General features: G+C 40.2%; 2 protein-coding genes across 2 annotated transcripts; both read right to left on the bottom strand.

Moving 5' to 3' along the window:
• Positions 1–292: 292 nt before the first annotated feature.
• atp6v1b2 (ATPase H+ transporting V1 subunit B2) lies at positions 293–12619 on the bottom strand. Its single transcript, XM_008423126.3, has 14 exons — positions 12389–12619; positions 11388–11443; positions 10984–11082; positions 9707–9800; positions 9542–9619; positions 9254–9393; positions 7102–7203; positions 6451–6548; positions 6245–6368; positions 6016–6166; positions 5858–5940; positions 5557–5661; positions 5263–5392; positions 293–3383 (listed from the first exon to the last, which is right to left on the bottom strand). Exons 1-14 carry the CDS (start codon positions 12558–12560, stop codon positions 3247–3249), a joined length of 1569 nt encoding a protein of 522 aa, XP_008421348.2. The 5' UTR covers positions 12561–12619; the 3' UTR covers positions 293–3246.
• Positions 12620–13529: 910 nt separating this feature from the next.
• LOC103473138 (RNA/RNP complex-1-interacting phosphatase-like) lies at positions 13530–24059 on the bottom strand. Its single transcript, XM_081613749.1, has 9 exons — positions 23587–24059; positions 19551–19626; positions 19337–19468; positions 18960–19083; positions 18743–18797; positions 18618–18670; positions 18470–18545; positions 17715–17819; positions 13530–14858 (listed from the first exon to the last, which is right to left on the bottom strand). The coding sequence occupies exons 1-9, from the start codon at positions 23637–23639 to the stop codon at positions 14462–14464; spliced, it is 1071 nt and encodes a 356-aa protein (XP_081469875.1). The 5' UTR covers positions 23640–24059; the 3' UTR covers positions 13530–14461.
• Between the last annotated feature and the right edge of the window lie 244 nt (positions 24060–24303).

Below are 24303 nucleotides of genomic sequence, written 5' to 3'. Positions count from 1 at the left end.
CCCAAGACTTTACATTTTATATAGTTCCCTTGGTGTGAGAACAAAGACTGTGAATGCAAAGTGATCTATTATTTAGGTGTAGTGATATTGGGTTAAAGTAAATTATGTCTAGTCTAATAAATTGGAAATAAAAGCTGTTGAAATCATTCTGAAGAAGGAATTCTTTACCTTCTCAAGGTGTTTTCTTGCAGATGTTATCTTCACAATCTGCCATACATGCTCTCCTGTTGTTCCAGGTTTAAAGAGTGGCTAAAAGAAATCTAGTGAAAATGAATTCTCTGGTCATATTAAATAAGTGGAATATACATTTTAATAAGCTAATATGTCAGATTAACTTGATAGGAATTGTAAGGGGAGCCGTGAGGAACTCTTTTCTCAAATGTAAGGTTGAGTTTCTCTTCATTTCCAATGGTCAGATTATTCATCTGTAAGAAAAGATGAATGAATGTAAAACCTTGTACACATCTGGCTATGAATATAGATGTTTCATGATACATCGTACATTTAAACACAGCCATGGTAAAAACAAAAATATTCAATATATTTTCTAAACATCTGGGTTTGTAGGGTGAAATATTGCACATGGCATATTTTGTCATGTAATCCAGTTCCATCTATGTAAATATGCAGATAATAAAAGCCACTGAGGCAGCAGCCTTTATTTTACAGTCAGACATGAAACCCGAGGCACCGACAGGAGACATTTAGTAATAACACATGCAGTTTCTACTGAACCAGTCAATAAGCTCACAGCGCATAAACACAAACACAGTTTACACAGATGAATGGGAATTTAAAACGACTCGTACACAGAGAACAGGAACACGGACATCATTTTACACAATCATGACCTGAAGACATCCAACATTCCAACACATTGTTAAAACACAGGCAGCTTTACTTCAGGTGATGGCTTTGCCATTACAGGCATGTCTGGCTTAAAAGGACCACTAGAACAATAATCACTACAAACAATGATAAAGAGCTCCAATCAGACCATCACACCGTCCAATCAATGTGTAGCAGAAACAAAACAGTCTGAATCCCTCAGGTTAACAATACAGCTCTGCTTTTAAAGTGTTAGGAATGATTTGAATTTCCATATAAATATATATATATAAACCTTTAAATGTACTTTTGATCTTAAATTTAATATATTTAAATGATGATATAAATAAATCTGAAGAAAAATAAATATTTTCAGATATACATATAGAGTTGGAACTGTTGATGGAGAATATAACCATCCAACCAATCACAGGACGAGCTGAAGGAGCTATTAGAAAACTAAACCTCAGCAGCAGATGTTCAATATAAAGACAGCAATGAAACACACTAAACATGTTGAGTTTACAGTCAGCGTCAACCACTCACACCCAAATACAGTAATTCAGCTCATGGTCTGAAGGGAACATAGGAACCTTTATAACAAAGTGATACTTATTAAATATTTTTGTTTCCAAACAGATCTTAACTCCGCTGGACTCAAACAAAGGCGGTCGAATTAAAAACTTTTTAAAAAGGCCAGAAGACATTTTATATTTTAGTTTCATTGATTGAGTTCTCTTCATATCTTACATGATCTAAATAAAACACGACGGGCGCTGAGAACAGAACTAAACATTTAACAGATTTCCACCAAAAAAAATAAAAAACTGAAAAAATTGAGGTGAGATAAATTCATTTCAGTACATTTTTAAACGTATCATTCATTCTATGTTGATGATGATCTATTCAGGGACAGCACAAGGTATCAGCTGACTTAAATGTGTCCCATCAGATCTTAAATGTGTGCTCTAACCGTATACAAACTAAGGGGAACCTTTTAATTTTGAAAGGAGAATTATAAATTAAAGTTAATTTGATCAGTTCTGCAGCTACAATCTGGGCTGGGATAAAACCGCAGCTTGTAAATACATCAGTGAGAAACAGTCTTTTTTTCCACAGTTACCTGTCAACAACAATAAACCAGGAGTGGCTCCATAACTCCACTGGTGTCAATTTCCTGCTTACAGACATGAAGCTGAAGTTTTTTCTCTCTGGTCCGGTTCTAAACGAGGCAGGTTTGTCTCCAGAACCCAATCTCTCTGTTTGCATGGTAACTGCATGTTGTCCTGTTTTTCTGTCATATGTAAAGGGAAATGGAGCTGCACAGCTCAGACTGCCCTATATCTTTAATATGGATCAGAGCCCGTTCTGACTGACACCTCGATAACAAGAGTCTGTCGAGAGAAGCTGAAGGAATCAGGAATGGATTGTGTTTCCATGAATGGATCGGCTGGCTTGTTATCTGATTTTATATTAATATGAGCATTAAAATGCATCCATCTAGCTGGCTGGTTATAAACTGAGAGCAACATACAGTTTCTTTATGATATATTCAATATTTGACAAAGCTGCTGAAAGGCAGAATTTTTTTATGGGGATAAAAATCCTGAGAAGCTTTTGAGAAGCTCAGGCCTGTTTATTTGGTATAATAAAGCATTTTTCATGCTTTCCTTTATGTGAGCTGTCATAGTTGACATGGATAAACAATGGAGCAAATTTACAAAACGATATCACCCTTTTATACAGGATATGTTTGCAACTGGTAAGAGAGTCTAATAAAAAGTTTAAATGCTTCAGTTAGAAGAGCAAAACTGAGCAGAACAAGGTGAGTTTAATTAAGGTTAAGTTATCAAAATTAAACTGTTTGACTGAATGATTTGCTCCTTTTCTGCGGTTTTCTTTCTGTATTTTTATTTACCTTTAGCTCACTCTGACTTCCTGAGAATCAATCAGATTTTCTATGCCTCAGAAAGAAAACATGTGGAACACATAAAGCATTCAGTGTTCTTCATGCGATGACAGAAATGATGTAGACATTCAGTAAATAATGGCGTTCCCTTAGGCTTCAGAACAGATCCCTCAGATGGACTTAAACTCTGCCATGTGCGCCCTCTAGTGGCTGCTAACAAGTCCACTTCATTTTCTTGACATATTTAATGTGCACATTCTTCTCCACAGGAAGCTCTTGACATTCACTCTGGAGACAAACTTCTAAAAATCCAGTTCAGTCTTTTTCTCTTCCTGTTTATGCCGGGACGATTTACCCTCAATGTCAGATGAAAGCAGCAAGCATCGGCATGGTTACAGCGTCACAACACTACACTGTATTTACAGAGTGAGGCCTCAGCCGGAGGAGAGGACAGGAAGCGGAGCGTGTGGGGGGTGTGCATATGTGTGTGTGTGTGTGTGGGGGGGGAACTAATGTTTGGATTCTCGGGGGTAGAACTCAGCCAGGGTGTTCTGAGGGATTCTCTTCAGCATTTCTTTGGGGAAGATCCTCATGAGCTGCCATCCGATGTCCAGAGTCTCAAACACACTCCTGTTCTCATAGGCTCCTGAACACACACACACACACACAGCACATGTTAAATAAACCAGCCTTCTGTTGGTCTGTGTACAGGTTCTAATCAGGTTCTGATCTTTAAACCTTTAGAATAAAGTTTCATTTCAAAACTACACTGTTCCAAGGTCGGTGTAAAATAGGTCATTAGAACGGCTCCAACTGTGATCTCAGACTAGAGCCAGAGAACTTATCCTTATACATAACACATCACAGCTGTGATGTACTCGTGGTGCCATATTTTAAGAACACATAGAAACCTAGTAGATTTGTTTAGTTCCACCAAGGTCGTGCTGCCTTTGGTTAAACTTCATGGATTTTCTTCAAAATTCAACTTCATTAAATCTATTAGGAAGGCAGAGAAAAAACAGGAGGATGACTTCTGGAGGTTTGTTTCCAGTTTCCCCATCAGTCAGTTTTGAAATGAAACTCTTGGTGAAGTAGGGCTGCAACTCAGCCAGAGCTCTGCACTGGGACTGAGATGTATGAATGGATGGATGGGTGAATGAATGAATGATTTCGAACATGATAGAAGTATAAAATCACACACATGAACAAGGAATCAAAAGACATGTTTTTGTACTACAACAATCTTAACATGTTCAAAAATGAGTAGGATGAAGTAAGATCACCACAGGCAGTGGACAAAGAGTCCAACTGAGGTTGGTCATAAAATCAACTCTGGAGAAACATAACTTATACAAAGGAACAATATGATCCTTAAATTAAAAAATTATATTCAAATCAAAATCACATAAAAAGCAACTTAAATCTTTTTAGAAATTAAAATTTGACCAATTTCATTCGAAGATACAAAACAAATAATTCACAAAAAAACACCAACAAAATATCCAACCAACCAATCCATCAAAAAACAGAGAATAAATCAATAAATAACCTTGTACAACTAAGAAGTTAAATGTGATGCAGTTGGACAATTTTGTTGCACCAGTAAAACCAGTGCATAACGTTACCCAGAACTTTGCATCAGCATTATATGATTTGACTGGACTGCACTGAATTAAAAATGTGATCAATTTTGACTGTATGCAACAAATTCTAACTATATTTATTAATTTATTATGTTATATATAGATATTAAATTATCATAATTGGATATGAATTGGACTGTTGGGAAATATAAGCTGAATTAAACAAGTTACTAGCTGAACTTTACAGCAACCATTGGAAATAAATAATTGTAGAATATGGAGGGATAACGATATGTAAAGCTCATGAGCCAAGAAAATACACAAATATTGAGTTCAACAGAAGGTATCAATATTGTATCAATATTTGTGAAAAGGAGTCCCATCTATTTAAAGAAAAGAACTGAAATTTAGTTTTGTGAATCTATGTTTAAATATTATTCCTGCCAAGGCGTGACTGGTTCTTATATTGTGTTTTTTTTATTATTATTATTATTGCTTGAGTAATTCTGAGGCATTCCTAACAATTGCAGTCCTAACTTGTGAAAAAACTAAATCAGCCCTTCAGAATCAGTAAAGTTATCATCTACTGAGGTACAGCAGACGATAGCTTTCATTTAAGCTGCTAACAGTCGGTCCATATATTACAAAAAGAGAGACAATTTTCAATCTATTATATTTAGTCACCCCAAGAGGACAAGAACTGCTTCATTTTTTCATACTTCTTACAAATTAAGATTCTCCAGCACGGACACAATAGTTTATCAAGCTTACAGACTTTGTTTCTCTACCCAGGGATCATAATAACAGCTGACACTGTGGTGAATGCTGAGCAAAACTCCTGACAAGACCTCGCTACACCCCTAAATGTTGAACAAAGTTCACTTTTGATTTCAAACACACATATTTCATATAAGAACACAAAACATCTGGTCATCACTGCACCTTGGGAAATGAAGTTCTTCTCAAACTTAGTAAGGAACTCCAGATATAGCAGGTCATCAGCAGTAAGAGCCTCTTCTCCCACCACCGCCTTCATGGCCTGGACATCTTTCCCTATGGCATAGCATGCATACTACACACACACACGCACCCGCACACACACACGCACACACGCAAACACGCACACACACACGCACACGCACACACGCACGCGCACACACACGCACGCACACATACAGGTTAAGTAAAGTGTAGTAAAGCTCTGTTTGTGCAGAATGGAGAGAGATTTGAATATACAAGCTGGTTGGAAACATCAGAGTGGTCTTTGCGGGTCATTCCCTCCCCAATAGCAGACTTCATCAGTCGAGAGAGAGATGGAAGAACATTGATGGGGGGGTAGATCTGACCAGAGGAAGAAAAGAAGATGAGGACAGAAGAATTTTAAAAATCACTAAAATATTCTATTCAATCTACAATAAAAGAAACCTGACATGAAACTAATCCATTTGTTTATATACTGCAAATCAAATGGAACAAAAACCAAAGTTTTGTTTGAAACGTGGGAGAATGTACAGTTGACTCATGGAGGAGATGCTACCTGTCTGTTGTGAAGCTGTCTGTCCACATAGATCTGTCCCTCAGTGATGTAACCGGTCAGGTCAGGAATAGGATGGGTGATGTCTGAAAGGCAGAGGAAGGATCAGTCTGTGGCAGCCCTGGAGCTGCCACCATGCTGAGCTCTGGCAGAGGGAGTACCATCATTGGGCATGGTGAGGATGGGGATCTGGGTGATGGAGCCGTTTCGGCCCTCTACTCTGCCGGCCCTCTCATAGATGGTGGCTAGATCAGTGTACATGTAGCCAGGGAAACCTCGGCGGCCCGGCACCTCCTCTCTGGCAGCAGACACCTGGGAGAGAACATCCAAAGCCCGGTTCCACTTCCTGCAGTTACATCAGAATTAATGCTAGAGCAGAACATGGCCGACCTCTCGAAGGGCCTCGGCGTAGGAGCTCATGTCGGTGAGGATGACGAGGACATGCTTCTCACACTGATAGGCCAGGTACTCTGCTGATGTCAGAGCTAAACGGGGAGTGATGATTCGCTCAATGCTGCACAAACCAAGACTTCAGCTTAATTTACACATTATTTACAAAGCCGACATCCAAACACATCTGAGAAAAAAAGCCATACGTGGGGTCATTGGCCAGGTTGAGGAACAGACAGACATTGTCCATGGATCCATTTTCCTCAAAGTCTGACTTAAAGAACCTGGCAGTCTCCATGTTGACCTGAGGAGAGAGAAAGGACATACCGATTACTCTACAGCCATGTCAGAAATCAATTTAAAAAGATATTTCAGTTTTAGATTAATTGAGTGGTTGGTATGATTAGAAGAGTACAATGGCCAAACCCAAAAACACCAAAGTATTCTGAGTCAAATGTGAGTAACTCTGTTTCCATTAACTGTAAAATTGTGCAAACTGAAATTACGAAAATACATTTGCTTAATGGAAACACTGTCACTTTAGCATGACTAATGTTAACTCAGTTCAGTAATGGTTAGGGGTCAGGGTGGCTGGAGGCGGGGCTTCAAGCCAGAACTTCATCCATCAGGTTCTCAGTGGAAACACAGCAGGTTCTGTTGGAGGAAAGAATGAGTAGAACCATGTGCAGCTGGAGCTAACAATGAAAAAAGGGGCATAACAGAATAAAACGCAGTGATGTTGGTGGTTGTAACATCAGACAGTATGGAAACGTTTAACGTGAATGAGAGTGAACGCCCTGAAGCACAGGGTGTCTCAGTCAGAGTGAGTCTGGGACACAACAGGATCAGGATCTCACCCCCATGGCTGCAAAAACAATAGCGAAGTTGTCCTCACTGTAGTCCATCACGTCCTTGGACTTCTTCACCAAACCGGCCTGTCGACAGATCTGAGCTGCGATCTGACAAGACCAGGGAAAAAAAGAAATGAGTCCCAAACTCTCGGAAAATATGATTTATTCACCTTCCAGCTTAATTAGAGACAAGAATGTTCAACATTTTTTCATATGAATAAAATCTCAAAGGAAATGAATTTATCAACAGACAGGAAATTAACTTTCTTTCAGTTTTATACAACCAGTAATTAAACAGAACCTACACATCTCAGATATCCACAGGGAAAACAGAGTCTAGATATTTAGGACAAAAGAAATAAGAAGCTGACAGAAATATATGAACAAGTAAGAATTAACTTTGAAGTGACAGATAGACATGTTTGATGTTTTTGCTCTCCTTTAATGGAATGTTAAGAAATGAAGACTTTGGGTAATGCTGCTGCAGGAAGATATCTCAGTGGTACCAAAGAGCAGCAGACCACCACCCCATGCAGCTTCATGCATTGGTTCAGTTTCCAGTTTAGAATTTATTTTGAGATTCTTGGGTCCTGAATGGTCCAGCCCACTTCATGTGGAGCCAGCTCTCCATCATATGTCAGTAAGTTTAGCCTGAAATTGATTTTTCTTTTTTACTTTTGGCATTTCTAGCTTGTTAACTTTTCCATTTTATTTGTGTTTTATGCGTTGTTGATGTAGGATTTTGTTTTATCATTTTTAAATATCTTTCTTTTTCTATATTTCTATTGTAGAATTTTTAAGATGTTTTCAGATATATCTGTAAACAATCTGAACTGTTTACAAATGGCTCGCATTGCATAATATTTCACATTGGAACAAAAAACAATGACCTCAATTTGTATTGGCCATAAACTTCACTTTGCTAAAATGGTCAATTAGAATAAAACCTGCAGTATTTCTCAAACACTTGTCCTTCAGTCTGGTTAGAAGCCTGAGACTGTACAGTTTTTGTTTGGTTCATTAAAAAATCATGAATAGTGAGCAGCTTGATCGGCCCTGACAGGTGAACAATGTCAAAAATCAGATCCTGTTCCGATCAGTGAATGCAGCATATGAGAATACTAAATAAAAGTTTATCCATTTGATCTTTCTGCCTCTGTCAAAGAGAACGATGGGTTTAGAAATCCCAGAGCTGTGCTACAGATTTACGTTCTCTTTGGTACACAGAGACCGCAGATTTTCTGCTGAAGAACAGTTCAAAAAGTACATTCTGTTAACTTTGATTCAATGAAAAAACCAGTTCTGAAAACTTAGAATTTTTTTGTATTAATAATTAATAAATAATTAATGTATTAATACTAAAAAGTCACACTTTTAACAATCTGCGCATGCATTAAAATACATTTTATTATTGATTGATTTTATTATTATTGAGTCTTCACAAAAACATAGAAGTTGCCATAACAGTGCAGTGGTGAAGGTGAAGGACTCTATTAGACTCAATAAACTCACTACAGAGGCTCAGTCAGCTGAAGGAATGAGGCGGAGCTCTGGAAGAGTTAGTGAGAGACAGAAAGCTGAAGAAGATGGACAATGTCTCACTCTCTCCTTATGGACATGGTGGACAGTCTAAGGAGCAGCCAAAGGTCACTGCAGCTCCCAGGTGTTAATGAGGACTGCAAGTCTTTTCTCCCCGAAACTGTCAGTTTTTAACGTTACCTCAAGATTTGTGTTCTAGATAATGTCAATATTTTTATCTGTCCACTGAGTGATGCATGTGTGTGTGTGTGTGTGTGTGTGTGTGTGTGTGTGTGTGTGTGTGTGTGTGTGTGTGTGTGTGTGTGTGTGTGTGTGTGTGTGTGTGTGTGTGTGTGTGTGTGTGTGCGTGAATGTGTGTGTGCGTGAACGTGTGTGTGTCTTGAGTTATCAATAAAGAACTACCTATCCTTCTAAAAACAGAATCAGTGGGCCAGAACTCAAGGAAAACCAGAATTTGGTGTGGGCCAAGTCTGATCAGAACATCTACAGAATGAACTCTGCCTGACTCACACACATTTTGTTAACACCTTAGGAAGTCCGTCAGTTTGTGGACAGAATCTAATCTTTTAGGTGTTTTGATGCTCTGAGAAGGGAATACATCATGTTGGTGAATGTGTACCTCATTGTGTGGCAGCCCAGCAGCAGAGAAGATGGGGATTTTCTGTCCCCTAGCAATGCTGTTCATGCCATCAATGGCAGATATGCCAGTCTGGATCATCTCCTCTGGGTAGATGCGACACTGGGGGTTTATGGGCTGGCCTGTGGAACAACACACACAGAGACACACACACACACTGAGGAAGACTGTGTCACAGTGATTTTAGAAAACATGGGGAACCGTCTTCACTTCAGCATTTTACACTGAGTGAATATTCTGAAAACTAAAAGTCACAACAGACATACATACCCATGATGTCCAAGAAGTCTTCTGCCAGCACTGCCGGTCCTCTGTCGATGGGTTTACCAGAACCATTAAACACACGCCCTGAAAACGTATAAAAAATGCTGCTCTGCTGTCTCAGAGGAAACACACTTGACTAAATACGGCTGAACGGAGAGCGAAGACATGTACCCAACATGTCCTCAGAGACAGGCGTCCGTAAGATGTCTCCAGTAAATTCACAGCTGGTCTTCTTTGCATCGATGCCTGCAGTGCCCTCAAACACCTGCAGAGAATTTGGACAAATACAAACAGCAGAATGGCAGCTTATCAAATGAGGTGAGCGGGAGTAATACAGTAATAAAGGAGTCTGTCTAGTTTACTGGAGACAATTTGGTCCAATCTTCTTTAAAATTTTGCTTCATTTTTTTGGTAGAAGGTTTTGGCTGTCCTGATGTCTTCTGATGTTTTCATCAGTGGGATCTCTAAGCTTTTCCTCAGGGTTGTTTTCTTCAACACCTTGATTTTGTTCTCTTTCAGCCTCCCTGTTGCAGAAACTGGATATTTGAGAGTTCATGGTCAAGTGAATCACTGCAAGGTGCCCAGATCCTGCGGCTGCAATACAAACCCAAATCACCAACACCTTTAATCACCACCTCTCCTCCACTGCCGTGTTTAATGACTGCTAGAAGATATTGGTGCTGTATTTTCCTGACTTGCTGCTCTGAACTGAAGATTCCCATGTTGGTCTGGGAATTATTGCTGTTGCTCTGGATGTTGCTCTGACAGTGAGACCTAAGAGGGGATTTGCTATAATAATCAAAGGTTGTCTTTAATTTTCCCATTATTTATGAATACAAACAGACTAGTTGTTAACAAAAATTCCAGCACAATTACTAATTTCCAAATAAACATTCCATGTAATAATGGCTCTGCAATAATATTATCACTGTACTGAAGCTATTACCTTTTTTCTGTACAGTATTATACAGCTGAAACCAGAAGTTTACATACACCATAAAAATACATTTCTTTCCATCATTATCTCACAATAAATCAAATGAGACTGTTCCTGTTTCAGGTCAGTTATTATGTAGCAATAATCTTTAATACTGTAAAATGATTTATTTTTTAGTTGGGAATAATGCTAATGACCATTCTTCAACTGATTAGCAGCAGAGGACCAACTTTAAGGCCCAGTGGTGTTAGTGGTAGAGGTGCACTTTCTTTCAACTATCACTAATTTGTACCTTTTTAGGAAAAGTTGACTGAACATTAAAAGCATGAAATAGGAAAATAACTTGCATTATGCAACTAGACATAAATGTAACATCCTAACATTTAAAGCACATGTTTTTATTTTACAGTTTTTTTTAATCTGTTTTCTTAGTTTTACCTGATAAGCTAAGATTTCCTACTAAGACACACAGAACTAAACTGTTTGGAAGGTTTGGGAATGTCTGTCTCACCTGCACCACAGCTTTGGACCCAGTGACCTCCAGCACCTGCCCACTCCTCTTGGTACCATCAGGCAAAGTGAGATGGACAATCTCAGCGTACTTTGGAAACTGTTCAAGTGACACATGACCAACAAGCATTAACAACACCATGCATGTTCCATATCAAAACCAACTGAACAGTCCTGACATGTCATGGCTTGACAGACTCAAGAATCCTGACATTTATATTTTATTCTAAATGAAATCTGCAGCAGAAACGGATGCGGATGTCATCCCATTGAATCACCACAAACTGTTGGTGTGAAACATTGTGAGCTGGGTTTCAGGTGTCTGCAAACGTGAGTCTAATCGTAGTTGGATTAATGTGGACAAAATAATAGTTTCCAGACTCTACAAACATCTCTGCTTCTTACCTTGACTTGATCCAAAATCACCAGAGGACCATTGACTCCAGAAACAGTTTTATAGGCTGAAAAACAAAGAGCAACAACCCAGTGAAACACAGCTATCTTCAAAAACCAGAATGTTTTTTCTTACTGACATGAAGTCGATTCGAATTCTCTGAATTTATTTCAGTGCTGAAAACAGATTTTCTATGGGATATTTGAGAGCTTTTTGATGGCCACTCCAAATATTGAGAGCTAATAGGCCTGGGGTCATTTTCCACTTACAAGACCTGTTTGTGGCCAAGCTTTAGTCATGGTCAATGTCTATAGATGTTGATATGGTTTAGAAAATTATCTTTTGTTTATCACTTCAACATCTTGCTCTGTTCTGCTATGGGGAACTTTGTGTATGCTGATGCTGTTTAATGTCTGGATCCAGAATAGTTTACACGTCTGAAAATAGATTAGGATTGAGGTTAATAACCTATGGACTGCCAAACTGAAGGGAATCAATATGGATGGCAGAAGATGTTGATACGAGTGAAGCACTGGGAAAAATAAAAAGCTTCAGATTATTGAAGTCAGCAAGCAAATACATTTTATCACTAATAGTTGTTGGCCTGGTCACACAGCGCAGTGAACAGCAAATCCTTCTCATTTTTCGACTTGCATTTGGAATATAAGCAAAGTTCTGGCTTTACGAACCAGCAGCTTCAGTAATGTTCAGGAGACTGGGGGGACGGTGGCAAGGATTAAATTCTGCCCCAAGCCCTCCATAAAACCGGTGGCCAGCATAAAGTAGCCTTGGCATTTCTTGACTGAGACAAAGTTGTTGTAATGTTTACTGTCACTTTAATCCCCAAACTGTCTCCAAAAAGGTCTGAATAAGCTGGAAAAATGAGGACAGAAAGACAAAAGTGAGCAAAGGATCAGCTGTTAACAGATGATGTTCAGTGACTGACACCTTTCTGACCTTCTCCTGAGCTGTCAGAAACAAACAGCACCATCACACACATCCACACACTCACTCAGGCGGGGCTGGGAGATGTAATCCCGGCTAACAGCCATCGCATGCTCCCTGGAGGCGGCGGCGGCGGCCGGGTGGACCGAAGCGGCGGCCGTCGGTCTGTTCCCGCTGACGGCCGATGAAAACTCGCTCATGGCCCCGTTCACCATCCCTCTGATCGCCCTCATCGCCATGTTTCCACCGCAGAAACCGCAGCAATGTTCGAGTCGTGACAGCTGAGGCGCATGCGCACACCGCAGCAGTTGCAGCTCATTAAAAGGTAATTTATATTTGGCAAACATATTCTAATCTGTAGACAGTTGTTAAACTTTCTAAATAACATATATTAATATATAATATTATACTTTTATTTAAAATATTAAATTAACTGCAAATTGAAATTTATGTGTGACCTGTGTGCAAAAGTCTTACCAGAATAGAATGTCCGCTTTCTTTTCTTTGCTTTTGGTTCTGGACTGCTTTGCATCCAGAACCAGAAGACCTGAGACATAGTTCTCTAATCCTGGAAATCTTCTTCAGGTGATAGAAGGCCAACTTTGTAACTGTCTGAAGGTTGAGGTCACAGTTCATCACTACACCCAGGTTTCATTCTGATCTGTAATTTCCAGCTGTAAAATTACATTACAGCCATACAGCAGAACTACGGCCTGTAGTTTTGTCCAGGTTGTCCAGCAGGCCCCTGCTGGCTCTCACCTGTTCTTCTCCAGGTGTCCAGAACTGTCTGAAGATTTCCTCTCAGGTTACTTTTCATCTACTTCCTGGTTGATGGATGGACAAGCTCTGCACTGGTGGCAATGCACTCTGCAACAGGAGACCATGCAACAGCCACCTTTTCTACAGCTGCAACCTGCGACCTTTAACCCCTCAATGATTCAGAACGTATTATGCCTCCTCGGATTCAGTTTGACAATTTGACTACACTGGCATGAACTCAGTAGATAATTTTGTTCCACAACAGAAATACAGTAAAACATTTATTTTTATTATGAAGAAAACAGATTCATGTGTATCTGAGATGATCACATACAATAATTGGAAACATATGGGATCTGTCAGCACAAAAAGTGAAACACATCCTTAAAGGGTTTTCACCAAAATGACATTGAAGCTGCACTAAACAACACAAAAAAAGAAAAACTAAGTTTCAATGAAATAAAGTTTTATTTGAATCATTTGGGCAGGGTCGCAACTACATATTTTTCAGGTGGATGCGAAAACATAAATCGGCGCCTCAAACCTCCTCAAACCTCCAGTCGGTCGCAGCAGATGGCCACTCATACTGAGCTCGGTTCTGGTTCTGTTGGAGCTTTCCTTCTGTTAAAAAGGCATTTTCCAGGGCGTTATGTGGCGCAGTGTTTAGAGTGGGCGCCATGCTCTAACTATACAGAGACCTCAATGCAGCCGTCCCGAGTTCAAGTCCCATCCTCGGGTCCTTTACTGCACGTCTCTCTCCCCTTTCTCCCTGCACACTTCCTTTTAAATACAAACCAGTACAGTCAAAAAAATTAAATAAGAAACACTAGAGTCAGGGTGCGGTAAGCACAACCCACATGGGTCCTCGCCTGGTGACCTTTGTTCCCATTTATTCTCTCTCTCTCATTACCTACTTTCCTGTCTGAACACAATAAAGGACATTTGAGTAAAAAAAACACTCGAGTCGAAAAAATATAATAATTTTGACTAGAGTTAAAAGAATTCTTTAAAAAAGGCATTTCCATTTGTGCCGTCACTACATATTGGTCCAGGAAAAATCAATCTGCTGGGTTTCCTTAGGAAACTGTTCAACCAGTTTGAAAAATAAACTGAACTTAACCTTGAATGTGTGTTTATGATTCAGTTGAATTGACTTTTTGGGGGAGTTTTTGGTGAGACCACATATTGTGGACGGGATCCATCTGAACAAACAGACTGAGTTAAATTAGGTTTAGCTCAAAAAGTGAGGACAGCCTGAAAACCTGGACCTCAACTGCACATGGCACTACTAGAGGCTCAAATTACACAAAAAACTGAATTTAAGGGCTTAAAAAATGGGTTTTGTACGTTATGTCCCCTTTAACCTGCTTTGTCTTGATAACTAACAGCCATCGTATCTGTTAGCGCTGGGTCGCTGGGAGGTTCTGACCGGGTTCCTTAAATTTGGCCCACTCCTGTCGTCAGCTGATCCGTCTCCATTAGCAACAGATGTCCAGTTGGGGGAGTAGCGAGGAAGGTTGGGCAGAGCTCCACCTCTGTCTAGCAAGGCAAAGGAGGGGTGCCACTGTGGGTCAGGTAGAGGGGGGTGCCTGGACCTGTTGGTGCCTGAGTGAGGGGCTCTCCATTGAGCTGGGGGCTGAGGGGCCCATCTGATGGGATGGAACAAGACTGGTGGAGGAGCCAGAGGAGGCTGAGCGAGTAATGGAGGGCGGGGTGTGTGGGCGGGGTGAGGGGCGTACGGGGAAGGGCGGTGGCTCGGTCCTCCACGCTGATGTGACCTGCAGGATTCATGAACAACAATGAATACTGCTGCATTTTTACAAACATATTTGCTTTGTTCTTCAGGATTTCCTTCTTACTCATAGATAAATGAAACATTTATTGAATTTCTTTTTTATTTTATCACATACAATAATAATTAAAACAATAATTAATATTTATATTTTAAAAACAATGTTACGAGGCATTTTAAAAATATTTTTATGACATTTAGTTTTGACATTGTTCATAGCTTTTTTAAACCATCTGTGTTTGGATTATTAAAATATGTTTAAATCTTTGGTATGAAGACAGTTTTATGCTTTAAATATGTTTTATGTCACAAGTACTGTAACATTTATGAATATTTCCTCAATGATTTAGAATTATTGGAACAGTTCATTTCAAACCAAGGAATTTTATTTAGCTTTTAAAAGTGTTCTGGATTTCTTGTGACACCTCATGTCTTAATTTAGAAAATACAGTAAAACATCCATCCATCCATTTTCTTACACCCTTGTCCCTCAGTGGGGTCGGGAGGGTTGCTGGTGCCCATCTCCAGCTAGCGTACCGGGCGAGAGGCGGGGTCACCCTGGACAGGTCACCAGTCTGTCGCAAGGCAACACAGAGACACACAGGACAAACAACCATGCACACACACACTCACACCTAGGGACAATTTGGAGAGGCCAATTAACCTGACAGTCATGTTTTTGGACTGTGGGAGGAAACCGGAGTACCCGGAGAAAACCCACGCATGCACAGGGAGAACATGCAAACTCCATGCAGAAAGACCGGGGCCGGGAATCGAACCCAGAACCTTCTTGCTGCAAGGCAACAGCTCTACCAACTGCACCACTGTGCAGCCCTACAGTAGAATAGTGTATTTAAATATTACCGTATTTTCCCCACTCTAAGGCACACCGGATTATAAGGCGCACCTTAAATGAATGGCCTATTTTAAAACCTTTTTCATATATAAGGCGCACAGAATAGACGCTACAGTTAGGGTTGCCACCTGTACCGTATTGAACCTATACGGGACGCGATTTGTTCCGAACTCTACAAATGTGGATGTGTAATAATAAAGTAGTGGTCCCCGAGTACTTTATATAGTAGGCTGCCCCAGTCATTGTTTCACTCACGGTGTTGGTGTTGCGATATTGTGCCCAACTGCTTTCTGGGTAACACAGACCAACCGACACGCTGCCACCACAGTCTCTGTCTCTCTTCCCCCGCACCTCCCCGGCTTTAAATGTTTAGGGGCTGGTCCCTTGGCGAGCTTCTTCTTCTACGGGCGAAAATGAAGTCGGCGGCTGCTTACCGTAGTTGCTAGACCTGTTGTGGCTCAATATTGGTCCATATATAAGGCGCACTGTCGGCTTTTGAGGAAATTGAAGGTTTTTAGGTGCGCCTTATAGTGCGTAAAATACGGTATTTACTAGAGATGTGCCGATCACGTTTTTTCCTTCCAATTCCGATTACGATCACCCATGAGGGCCGATCACCGATACTGATCACCGATACCAATCACATAATTAAAAAATTTTTAATCATATGCACTACGGTTAATTTACGTGGAAAAAGGAACCATAAATTCACCTTAATGTAGACAAAAACGTGTTTTTAACAACTTTTTCCAAGAAGAAAACAAAACAGGCATTGTGCAAATTGTACTATCGGTAATACTATCTTTAACAGACTGAAAACACATGAAGGCTCTGAAGAGACTAAATAATAAGAGTCAAAATAAAACCTCTCAACATTGCCAAAAAATTCAAGTATAAAACTTAACATTCAAAGGCAAATACAGGTTCCATTACAATAAACAATCCAGAGTTACTGAATGAAAACTTCCTGATAGCATGGCGGCTAGCTGATTACTGCTAGTTCTGAGTGGCTGTTTCTGACTGAGCGGAGTAATTATGCAGAGCAGGGAGGAGATCGATTATTTTTTCAGAGATTATCTGTCTCATGTTAGGGCAGTGAAAGTTTTAATACGTATGTAAAATGTATTTTTTTAAGTTAGATGCTGCAGCTTTAAACAGAGGTTCGGTGTGAGAGTCACTACCAGGTGGAGCAGAAGCGGCGCTCCGTCTGTGAAATATTACTACCTGTAGCGCGTAGCAGCGGTTCAACAGCGAGAGCAGAACCAGCGTCTTACATCGCAGCTCGAAGACTTAAATAATTTTGCGGGTTATTTGTTTAGCTTTCTGACCGTCATGCTAATCCTGGTGAGTGTTTGTAGCTGTGCGGTGCTTTACCTGCTATCTGATCCTCCATATGTCTTTTTCACTGCAGTGAGCCTCGATGTAGCCAAACTCCGTTAAGTATGACATTGTTTTTATGCCATATTAGATTCGTATGTTGATGCATTTTGACGTGCTTCAATTTTCCGCCGCAACACGCAAACTTCCCCGTTCACTCAGTGCGTTATAGTTCCACATCGCTTAGGATTTGTTGCTGCGCGTTTGCTCAGTGAGAAGGAAAGAGGAGACCAGCTGCAAATTCAGGCTGCGAAATAAGATGCATGTGATCAGTTTGTGTGATCTGCAACAAGAGACCGTGATCGGTAATCACCGATCATACATTTTTTCACGGAAATCAGCCAATTATGAACCGTGGCCGATCAATCGGCACACCTCTAGTATTTACATTTTAGCAGAAATTGTGGGTTAAAAAAACTTATGTGTTTTTATTTTTACATTTTAAGATTTTTTTCACAATTACAGTAAAATGTTAGCAGTTCAGAGCCAAGTTGAGTCAGTGGGAAGGAATGTGTTGCAGCTCCTGAGAAAGCTTTCAGATGTTCCTACTGCAACCTGCTTCAAGGAAACTGAGACAGTGACATGTCCATAAAGGGATATAGGATGTACCTGTAGTAGTCACGGCGAACTCTCCTGAAAGGAGCTGCGACAGGCGGCCGCTGGACGGCCTGGCCTCTCTGTGGCTCCAGCTCAAACTCCTCCATTCCCGCGTTACTGTGGTAACAATCAGAGCAGATGGTCACCCAGCAATCATCCAATAAAAATCACTCAAAAGCATGAAGAGTTTAGGTTTAATTTTTCTGCACAATTTAACAAACACAGAACAAGCTTCCAACATTTAGATGAGTAAACTCTGTTTCCACTTTCCCAACTACTGTCCCTAATGATCCAGCGGTCAGAGGGGTCACAGGGGTCAGGAGTTGGTCCACCGAGCTACTCCCTGTGCAGAGCAACAGTTTCTCCTCCAGATGTTAATAAATCAGTTATTTTAACTGACAGAGATAATACAGGAAATGAGGGAGGAGGAATTTTAAATGTGAAGCATTACCTTGTTAAGCCACTAGGTGGCGCCTGTAAAATTTGCTGAGAAAATCGGCCTTATTCTGCTTTTCCAGAGAACACCAGTTAAAAAACTAAATAGAAGCTAGAACAGTATGAGTGGACTCATCTTTCTGTAAAGCTCAAACCTGTTGATGTGTGTGGTCACTTCCTAAACTACCAGTCTACCAGTCTACTGCGGTCAGAGCTGTTCTCACTGCCTGGTGGTTTGACAACATCACTGTCTGGATGGTAACAGGTTTAATAAGCTGATCAGAAAGTGAGAGCAGACTGTTGGGTTGGTGGAGAAGGACATGATGTGTCACCTCCGTTTTGGACCGTGCTGAAGGTCATCCAGGTAGTTCTGTCTCTCGATAGCGTAGCCCCGGGACGAGTTGAACACTGCAGAGAACAGCAGCAGAATGAGATCGATCACAGAATCCTCCTCCTGGGGTCTGAAAGCACGAGACTTACGCTGCACCGCCTGGGCCGGGTCCATCCCGTCCACGTCGATCAGATACCTGCAGGTCACACACAGCGGTTAGAGCGGCCTGTGGCTCCTGCTCACACTTCAACGGTTAGGATGAACCTACCTGCAGATCAGGTAGCCGGTGCGGTTCAGTCCGTGGGTACAATGGACCCCGATGAGCTTGTCTGCAAGAGAACTTGGTGGTTAAACAAATAGAAAGAGAAATGAACAAGGACAGAAATAAATGTTCATATAGGTCAACTTTTATTTAGAAAGTTATCTCATTAAAACCAACTCTTTATAGTTATTGGTTTTATTGTCTATTTGTGGCTCAGCTCTTCTCTCACCATTGTCCTGGTTGTCTCGGAGGAACCTGTGGACGGTGCGCTTGAAGCTCAGGATGGTTTGGTCACTGGGAACCTCATGGCCAGCTGTGAAGATCTTAACACACAGCAGTGACTGAGGAAGGTCCTGCAGAAACATACACATGCACACACACGCACACACACGCACACACACGCACACACACCGCACAAGTTCAGCAACGTGAAGTTGCACGTCCATCCCCAGGGGCTGTTGAAGTAAGAGACTACTGGACTTATAACTTTTCAAGTCAGTATTAGTGATGGTAAGGGTTTAGGCTGTAAAAAGTGAATGGAACTCAATGTAAAGTCCCCACAGGTCACAAAAACACAACTGTGTGTGCATGTGTGTGTGTGTTCACCTGCAGATTGTAATAACGTGAGGTGAAAGTCAGGTCAATGATCAGCCCCAGCTCATGGTTGTCCTCCTTCAAAGCATCCAGCAGCTCCCAGGGACCAAACACCTCGGAGGGGGGAAGCGTCCTAATCAAAGCCTGAGCGGAAGCAGACAGAGTGTCACTGGTAAAAACAGACACACTTCTGTTCCCACAGAGTCCACTGTGACACGCTACTGACCTGCTTCAGAGGGACTTTGAAGGCGATGAAGCGAGTTCCTTTCAGTCTTTTCCCCACCGCTGTGTAGTCCTGCCACCTGTTGGACACAAACCCACAGTCACCCTGTCTGTCTCCATGATTGTCTCTCTATGACTGTCTCTTAGTGTGCTTCAAATCACAAAACACACAATGTTTAGCACAGCTTCTGCTTCAGGTCTGTAGCAAGTGGTTATTTCACAGATTTACTTCGATGGGCTCCACTACCAGCTCTGTAACATTCAGATCTGTTAAACAAGGACCATGATGTCCATCGCTGATTACTGCTGAGTTCTTCAAAGCAACTTTTTGATATATTTAAACTGTTTATAAAGATTCCATAAAACAGAGATAAAGACCCACAGGTCTGGCTAAAGCCTGATCTAAAGTTGTCTAACGACGAAAGAGGTTGGAAGAACGACTTTTACCGTTTCTGGCAGAGCATGCATTTATCAGCTACAGTCTAGAAACATGAACAATTATCCATTTTCATTTCCTCCTTCAGACATTTACAAAGTTTTTAAGACCAATTGTGAACCTTGTAAAAAGAAAATCATGCACCACTGGTCAATTTCCCCGTGAATGTATCTGATCAGAGATAAATCAATGAAGTACTCCAAAAACATTTTCTTTTTCTTTTGTGTTCAGAAAAACCAGCAACAGCAATAAAGCAGGCATCAAGTAAACCTGCAGAAAGAGGAATCATCTTGTGTTTTCTGTCGTTTCCATTTAACAGCTAGCTGCCAGCTTAATTCTTCTTCAATGTCAATGTATAGAATGTCATCACTCATGTTGGCAGCCTGTTGGAGCAGATTTGTTATGTTAGTTGTGGTAAGTTCTTTTTCTAGACTTTAGCGCATCATTTGCCTGGGTTGAGGCGTTTCATGTTTGGACTATAATTCACTGGTTCTGGATACTGTACAACAGCTGATTAGCATATTCAACGTTTAGACAACACCTGAACTATGAGCCCAGATCTCAGAGGAGTTGATCAGGAGGTTCCATGGAGCAGAGACAGAAGGAGGAAGTGTAAACCATCTCTGCCATCCATTATAACCCAACTACATCTGCCTGGCATTCAACCACACAACCAGGCAGAAATTTAAAGAGCAGCAGCAAAGCAAATAAGGTGGAAAAGCAACAACTGATGGTGTCATCCAGGACATGTTAGTGTGGAATACCATCTCTGCTTCCTAGATATTGACCTGTTAGCACAGGGGTCTTCAAAACATGTTGCTACACAAAACCTTTTCCAGTTGCTCGCCAAGGGCTCAAGAACTAAAGTGGTCAATAAAATAACACAAATATAGTTAAGATGATTTTACTTGACAAAAATAGCTGGAGGGCCTAGTTTGATAAGTTTACTGAATTTAAAATAATCCGATGTTTCAGAATTTGACCTGCTGCCTAATTTATTCCTTTCTTTCTTTTACTAACTTGGTGAATTGATATGGATTTCTCATACAGGACCAAAGGAAAGCTTGTTGGTTTCTTTTCAGTTTTGATTAGATTTTCTTCCTCGTACATCCATAAAAACTTAACTAAAACCTACTGAGAACAATGAGGCAGGTCTGCAAGCTGCGGGTGTTATGCCCAGAAACGCATGCCTAACTAAAATTGCATCCCCTGTCCCCGGAGCGCGCATCGCTCTAAGCTCTCGCTTATTGACAAGAAAACTGACTGAAATATGACCAAAGTAGAAATTTGAAAGATATTTGTAACATTATTACGTTTCTTAACCATGTAATCCCTAAAACGGTGGGTTTTATTTTGCAAATTACTTGAGATAACTACGTTTTTTACACTTTTACTGACACACAATGAGTCAAACTTTTTTCAGTCCGTGTCTGTTGAAAACGTTTTCCGCAAATGGTTTGAAATTCTCTGTTTTGTCTTTTGATACCATAATAGCTTAAAAGCATTACAACAGAGACCCATTATGTAGAACACTTTATATCATGCTTAACTTCTAGTCTGTTAATGTAGGAGGGAATGCAACTTAATTTATGAGCCTGAAAATATTTGCATCTGTCTTGTTGATATGAAACTTATAGCATTAGCTCAGAGAACAAGTGTAATTACATAGAAGAGATTAAATCCTTTCAGTTCTTTATTTTCCCAAATTAGCACAGGGATGCATATTTTGGCAAAATGGATTTCCAGCCTGCCACAATATGCATGTCCTCTATTTTCCTCCAATATTATCCTATTGATATAAAACTTATACCAGCAGTTCTTGGAACTACTCAGATTATGTAGAAAAAGTTATTTCACTCTTTACTCTTTAATTCTTCAAATTAGCACAGGGATGCGTTTTTTTGGCAATATGGAATGGGGTTAGGATTCAAGCTATCTCGATGACCTTCCCCATCTGGTCCAATGACTCAGTGGTTAAACGGAAGGTCAAAGGAAAATGCACTGGCCGTCGCACATCGTCAGCGATTCTCCAATCCTACTGGAAGCAACTGACCAGGAAAGAGTCAATATCATAATTAATGAAAAACAGACTGTTATGGAAACAGCTAACAGCGCCTAGAACTAACAAAATCCTATAAATTGCTAAGTAAGTTAAAAAATCATTGTAATACGAAAGGAAAAACATTTAATTTAGTGGATAATATGTATAAAGTGTGTACAAAAAATTATATACAAGAAAATTATTAGAAACATCATGGAAGAAACTAATATTCATGTATACAAAATAAAATATATATACATATATACAAACCCACACACATATATACCCACACAAACACACACATATATATATATATATATATATATATATATGCAAACACACACACACACAAAACACACAAAAAAATTCACTCACACACAACTCACACAAAAAAGGGACATAACATAAACACACGTGCACATATATATATACTCACAAACATTCACACACCCTCTTATACCCACCACATACGCTCACATATATACAAACATTTATAAAGACACACACACACACACATATATATATATATATATATATATATATATACAGTTGTATATATATGCAACTGTGTGTGCATATATATACATGCACACACAGTTGCTTATGGTCCTAGAGTTATTTTTACCTCCTTACATGTCAGGAACATGATGTCGCCTTCTTACAAAATGAGCTACCAAACAAATATTGATGATTAAGAATAAGCTTTATGTTGACAAAACCCAATATCAGTGCATCCCTGTGCTATCTTGGAGAAATAAAGAGTTAAGAGAGAAATAACTTTTTTCTACATAACCAGAATAGTTCCATGAACTGCTGGTATAAGTTTTATATCAATAGGATGATATTTGAGGAAAATAGAGAGGTGATGCATATTTTGGCAGGCTGGAAATCCATGTTGCCAAAAAATGCATCCCTGTGCTAATTTGAAGAATTAAAGAGTTAAGAGTGAAATAACATTTTCTACATAATCAAGAGTAGTTCCAGGAACTGCTGTTATAAGTTTTAAATCACTTTGATAATATTTGAGGAGAATAGAGAGGGGATGCACATTGTGGCAGGCTGGAAATGCGTATTGCCCCAAAACGCATCCCTGAGCTAACTTTGAAAAATAAAGTGTTATGGGTGAAAAAACTTTTTCTACATAACCAGAATAGTTCCATGAACTGCTGGTATGAGTTTTAAATAAGTAGGATAATATTTGGGGACAATAGGGAGGGTATGCATATTGTGGCAGGCTGGAAATCCATATTGCCAAAAAATGCATCCCTGTGCTAATTTGAAGAATTAAAGAGTTAAGATTGAAATATTCCGGGAACGTTTACAACAGACACGGACTGCAAAAAGTTCGAGTCATGTGTCAATAAAGGTGTAAAAACCGTGTTTATCTCAAGTAATTTTCGAAATAAAACCCACCGTTGTAGGGATTACATGGTTAAGAAACGTGATAATGTTACAAATGTCTTTAAAATTTCCTCTTCGGTCATATTTCAGTCCGTTTTCTTGTCAATATGCGAGTTTAGAGCGATGCGTTTCAGGGTATAACACAGGGCAAGTGTCTCTCACCTGTCCGGGATGTCCTCCTTCCTGCGCGGTCGGAACATGTCTTCTCGTCCCATTAAAACACTATAATTGCTATAAAAGACTATAAAACCACGTAAAACTCTGGAATCACATGGAGAAGACAGACCAGCTCCTAACAAGAGCACATTCTTCTTAAAACTCTAACAGACATCATGTCCTGTCTGTCCTCTGCTCTGTCTGTCCAGAAAAAAGGTCAGTTAAGATGTCCAGCTTCCAGTTTGTCAAAAGTAAAACTGAGCTCAGCCACCGGGGAACAACTGCGGGCGCATCTAACTGACGTCACAGGAAACCGCAGATGCCTCATCACCCCCTGGTGGAAAACATGAAGTATTGCTTCCTTGACGGACTATATGCGACCATCCATCCATTCATCCATCCATCCATCCATCCATCCATCCATCCATCCATCCATCCAGCCATCCATCCATCCATCCATCCATCCATCCATCCATCCATTTTCTTTACACCCTTGTCCCTCAGTGGGGTCGGGAGGGTTGCTGGTGCCCATCTCCAGCTACCGTTCCGGGCGAGAGGCGGGGTTCACCCTGGACAGGTCTCCATGAAATACAAAAATAAACTGTTTTGTGAAACATATTCTAAAAGATTCCAAAATTTCACTGAGAATTATTAACAAATCCTTTATTATAAAACAATGAACAAAACAATGGAAATAATCTCCTACTAAACAAAAATTACATT

The sequence above is a fragment of the Poecilia reticulata genome, chromosome 12, assembly GCF_904066995.2.
Source record: "Poecilia reticulata chromosome 12, P_reticulata-male-v2, whole genome shotgun sequence".
Classification (NCBI taxonomy): domain Eukaryota; kingdom Metazoa; phylum Chordata; class Actinopteri; order Cyprinodontiformes; family Poeciliidae; genus Poecilia; species Poecilia reticulata.
Note: the sequence above shows the minus strand (reverse complement) of the source record. Positions and strands in the feature narration are given on the sequence as shown.